The sequence below is a fragment of the Etheostoma cragini genome, unplaced genomic scaffold, assembly GCF_013103735.1.
Source record: "Etheostoma cragini isolate CJK2018 unplaced genomic scaffold, CSU_Ecrag_1.0 ScbMSFa_528, whole genome shotgun sequence".
NCBI lineage: Eukaryota > Metazoa > Chordata > Actinopteri > Perciformes > Percidae > Etheostoma > Etheostoma cragini.
The window spans coordinates 74,394-77,855 of record NW_023269127.1 but is presented as its reverse complement, the minus strand read 5'-3'; the positions used below and the strand labels follow the sequence as shown (position 1 = coordinate 77,855).

At 38.8% G+C, this 3,462-nt stretch overlaps 1 protein-coding gene across 3 annotated transcripts in view; it reads left to right on the top strand.

Annotated features, from left to right (window-relative positions):
• The window catches only part of scn4ab (sodium channel, voltage-gated, type IV, alpha, b), a 45,694-nt gene extending 43,800 nt beyond the window's left edge, over nucleotides 1-1,894 (top strand). For 2 of the 3 annotated variants that reach the window (XM_034866373.1, XM_034866372.1), the window contains 3 exons: nucleotides 222-366; nucleotides 710-787; nucleotides 1,246-1,894. In XM_034866373.1, the coding sequence (XP_034722264.1) occupies nucleotides 222-366; nucleotides 710-787; nucleotides 1,246-1,569 (547 nt within the window). In that variant the 3' untranslated portion in view covers nucleotides 1,570-1,894. The remainder of the gene's footprint in view (nucleotides 1-221; nucleotides 367-709; nucleotides 788-1,245) is intronic. The other variant, XM_034866371.1, reaches the window with a different exon arrangement.
• Nucleotides 1,895-3,462: the final 1,568 nt, after the last annotated feature.

Genomic DNA, 3,462 nt, shown 5'->3' with positions numbered 1-3,462 from the left:
TGACCCTGACCCTGACCCTACTGGACACAGACAGCAGAGGAGGGCCTGACCCTAACCCTAACCCTGACCCTACTGGGATACAGACAGCAGAGGAGGTCCTGACCCTGACCCTGACCCTACTGGACACAGACAGCAGAGGAGGACCTGACCCTAACCCTACTGGGACAGAGAGCAGAGGAGGGCCTGGGCCTAACCCTTTGTGAATGTTCTGTATTCCACAGTAAACTGTCAGATTTTTGCGACACCCTGAAGGATCCTCTGAGGATTCCCAAACCAAATACAGTCAGACTGATCCACATGGATCTGCCGCTGGTTCCTGGAGACAAAATCCACTGTCTGGACATCCTGCTGGCTCTCACTGCCCAGGTAACTTGATCTGAACTCAGATTATTATTACCATATATATATATATATATACACGTAGGGTTTTTATGTTGTTATAAAGTAAAATATTGTCCCATCATGTTATGTTATTTTGTGTTGTATTTCATTGTTTTGTAAGAAATTCTTCTATATTACATGATTCTATGATCTATGATTCTATGATATACGTGTGCAGGTCTTGGTTTAAGTTTTATGTAGTCTCGCTTTGCCAGACCATCCACAGCATTCCTGGATGGGAGAACAATGTGCTCTGGTTCATCACATTTCTTTAAAACAGCTGTTGTGTTCCATTTCATGTGAACCTGAATTATATCTTTCTGTGCAGGTGTTAGGTGATGCGGGAGGAATGGATGCTCTTAAAGCAAGCATGGAGGAGAAGTTCATGGCCAACAACCCCTCCAAGGTTTCGCTTCGTTACATTATACAACAACATAAATAATCAGCATACATAAAACATACAACAAACATACAACCTATAGAAGATGGGAAGAGGAAGAAATAAATACACAGCAAAAATACAGAAACCTTTGCATCTGTAGGCCTATAGCTAACAGACGCATAAACTACCAGATCAGTACATCCATCAATTTGTATTTATTCCTTTTCCAGTGAATTATGAAAGTATTGCAAATATTTCAAACCCTGTCAAGCTAACTTATCTTTTTTCCGATAGAAAGTCGTTCAGCTGTTTACTCAACCTTGTGATGCTCCTTTTAGCCTCCAAAACAATGTTTAGATGTTTTATCATACATTTATAGGGTGCATTACTTAGGTTTAAGGGCCACTATGTTACAAACGCTCTGCTATTGTCCATGATGTTTGTAAGTCTACTGATCTCCAGGTGACTGTTGTACCCTGCAGGTGTCCTATGAACCAATCAGCAGCACTTTGCGGAGGAAACAGGAAGATGTGGCGGCGTCAGTGATCCAAAAAGCGTACAGAAAACACCTGCTGCAGCGGACGCTTAAACTGGCATCCCACAAATACCGAGCAAAGACGGACGGCCGCGGAGAGGCGCCGCCCGAGACCCAAGGACTGCTCTGCCAGCGAATCAGCCGCCTGTACGGAGAGGAGCCGCGACCCGGCCCTGTGGAGCTTCAGAGAGAGTTTGTCCTCCACGCTGTTCCTCCTCTCAACGCCACCAACGGCCTCCCAGATGAGAGCCTGAGGGAGTCAGTCGTCTGATCACATGTCCTCCTGTTTTCCTCCGGTGTCGGAGCACGATCCCAATTCAGACGGACGGAGAGACGGACCGCAGCAGAGACGACTCCAGTCCTCTGAAGCTGTGTTGGCAGCGTCTGTGTCCCTCACTGGACATGGACATAATCACTGCGGCGTTCTGTCTTCGCTTAGGACAGAGGACGTTAGCACTTACTGATTCATTTCAGTTCTTCTACATTAAGAGTTAATGACGTAACAATACAGAAATAATACTTTTATTTAAAAAAAAAAACATGAAATAAAGGTTGTAGTCTGTACATTGACATAATGAGACATTGATATAATAAATTGATATAATAAGACAATATAGTTGTTTGAAATGATAATTCCATTTCTTAATGGGCTTAAATGTTAAATTAAATAAATGTTTATATTTACACGTTTATTTAAATAAAATAAACATAATTTACTGAGTGTAAAATTGAGGCTTGAGAATTTTTTTACAGTTACCTTAAATTTAATGTAAAGAAACATTAAAAAAACAATCGTGAAAACACAGGAAAAACACTGAAACTAGCTTCTTTTTAAAATACAGATATTTATTGTAGAATTTATTGTAGAATTAAAAAGAATTGTAATCATAAAACATATTTAAAATGTTAAACAAACCTATAAATCTGAACAAAAACTTAAAAATATTCTTTGTTAAATTCACAACATTATCCAATCTATTTACATTAAATTCATGTTTAATAAAAAAACAATATGTGATAATAACTTGCTGAACCAAAAATTTTTTAAAGTCATTACTTTAAATAGTATTTATCAGTACTTTAAATAGTATTTATATGTACTTTAAATAGTATTTATCAGTACTAATAGTGTCTACTAATATGTCTACAGGCTTTTCCCCGTAAATGTATTTACTTTATATAAAGAATATTTCATAGTGTTAAAAAGCCACTATCTGATATATATACTTACTTTAGTCATCAATATGTCAGGTTTATTTAATGTAAACAATACTCTAAAGTGATTAAATGCAACTATACACTTCATCTTCAGACTTATCCCATGTATAATGTACTGAATGTGTACTCTGTAAAAACATTTGACAGCATTAACCATCCAATTTCTGCATCAGAGACTCTGTGGGGGGGAATATTGGGAGGGGTCCTTGTAGCTCATTCAGTGTGGTCTCATACATACAGTGTGTAACTGCTGACAAACATCCTGGCATTCTTCGGACTTCTAGCCATGGGAGGACCTATTCTACATTTAGCTTTGCAGGTGTTTGAGAGGAGTGGCAGAGGTACTGAGACAGGCCGGACCAGCCATACCCATTGAAGCATTGAATGAGGCGGACATGAACCCTCAACCACTCCACGGCACAAACCCACAAGCAACTGTTCTCAAGTATAGTTGGATCAATGCAATTCTATTAGGAAATACAAAACTGACATATTTTGCAATCATATTTATTGTAATAGAAACAATGAAACATCTTTGCAGAAGAAAAGCTTAAGCTGTACTACACCATGTGGTATTGCAATGGGGAACTATGGAACGCTAACCTTTACTTGCTGTGTTCATCATGGTATTTGTTACCGCTTCATTGAATGAAAGTATTATTGTCTGTATACAGTAACATGTTATCCTCTCTGTTATGTACAGATGACTATGTGAAAATAAAACTAAGTAGCTATAGGTTTTGCACATGTATTTCAACAAACCTGTTGTAAATGTGGAGGTTGCAACCTGTGAAAGTATTAAAAAAAAAAAAGAGTTTTGTCATGAAGCCCACCTCTTGTTCTGTTTTTCTTCATGAGGGTCCTGAACGCACCCCATATGGTTTCCTTGCTACGTGGCAAGGCGGGAGGTGGGAAAAACTCAAGAATATGCAAAAAGGGAAATACG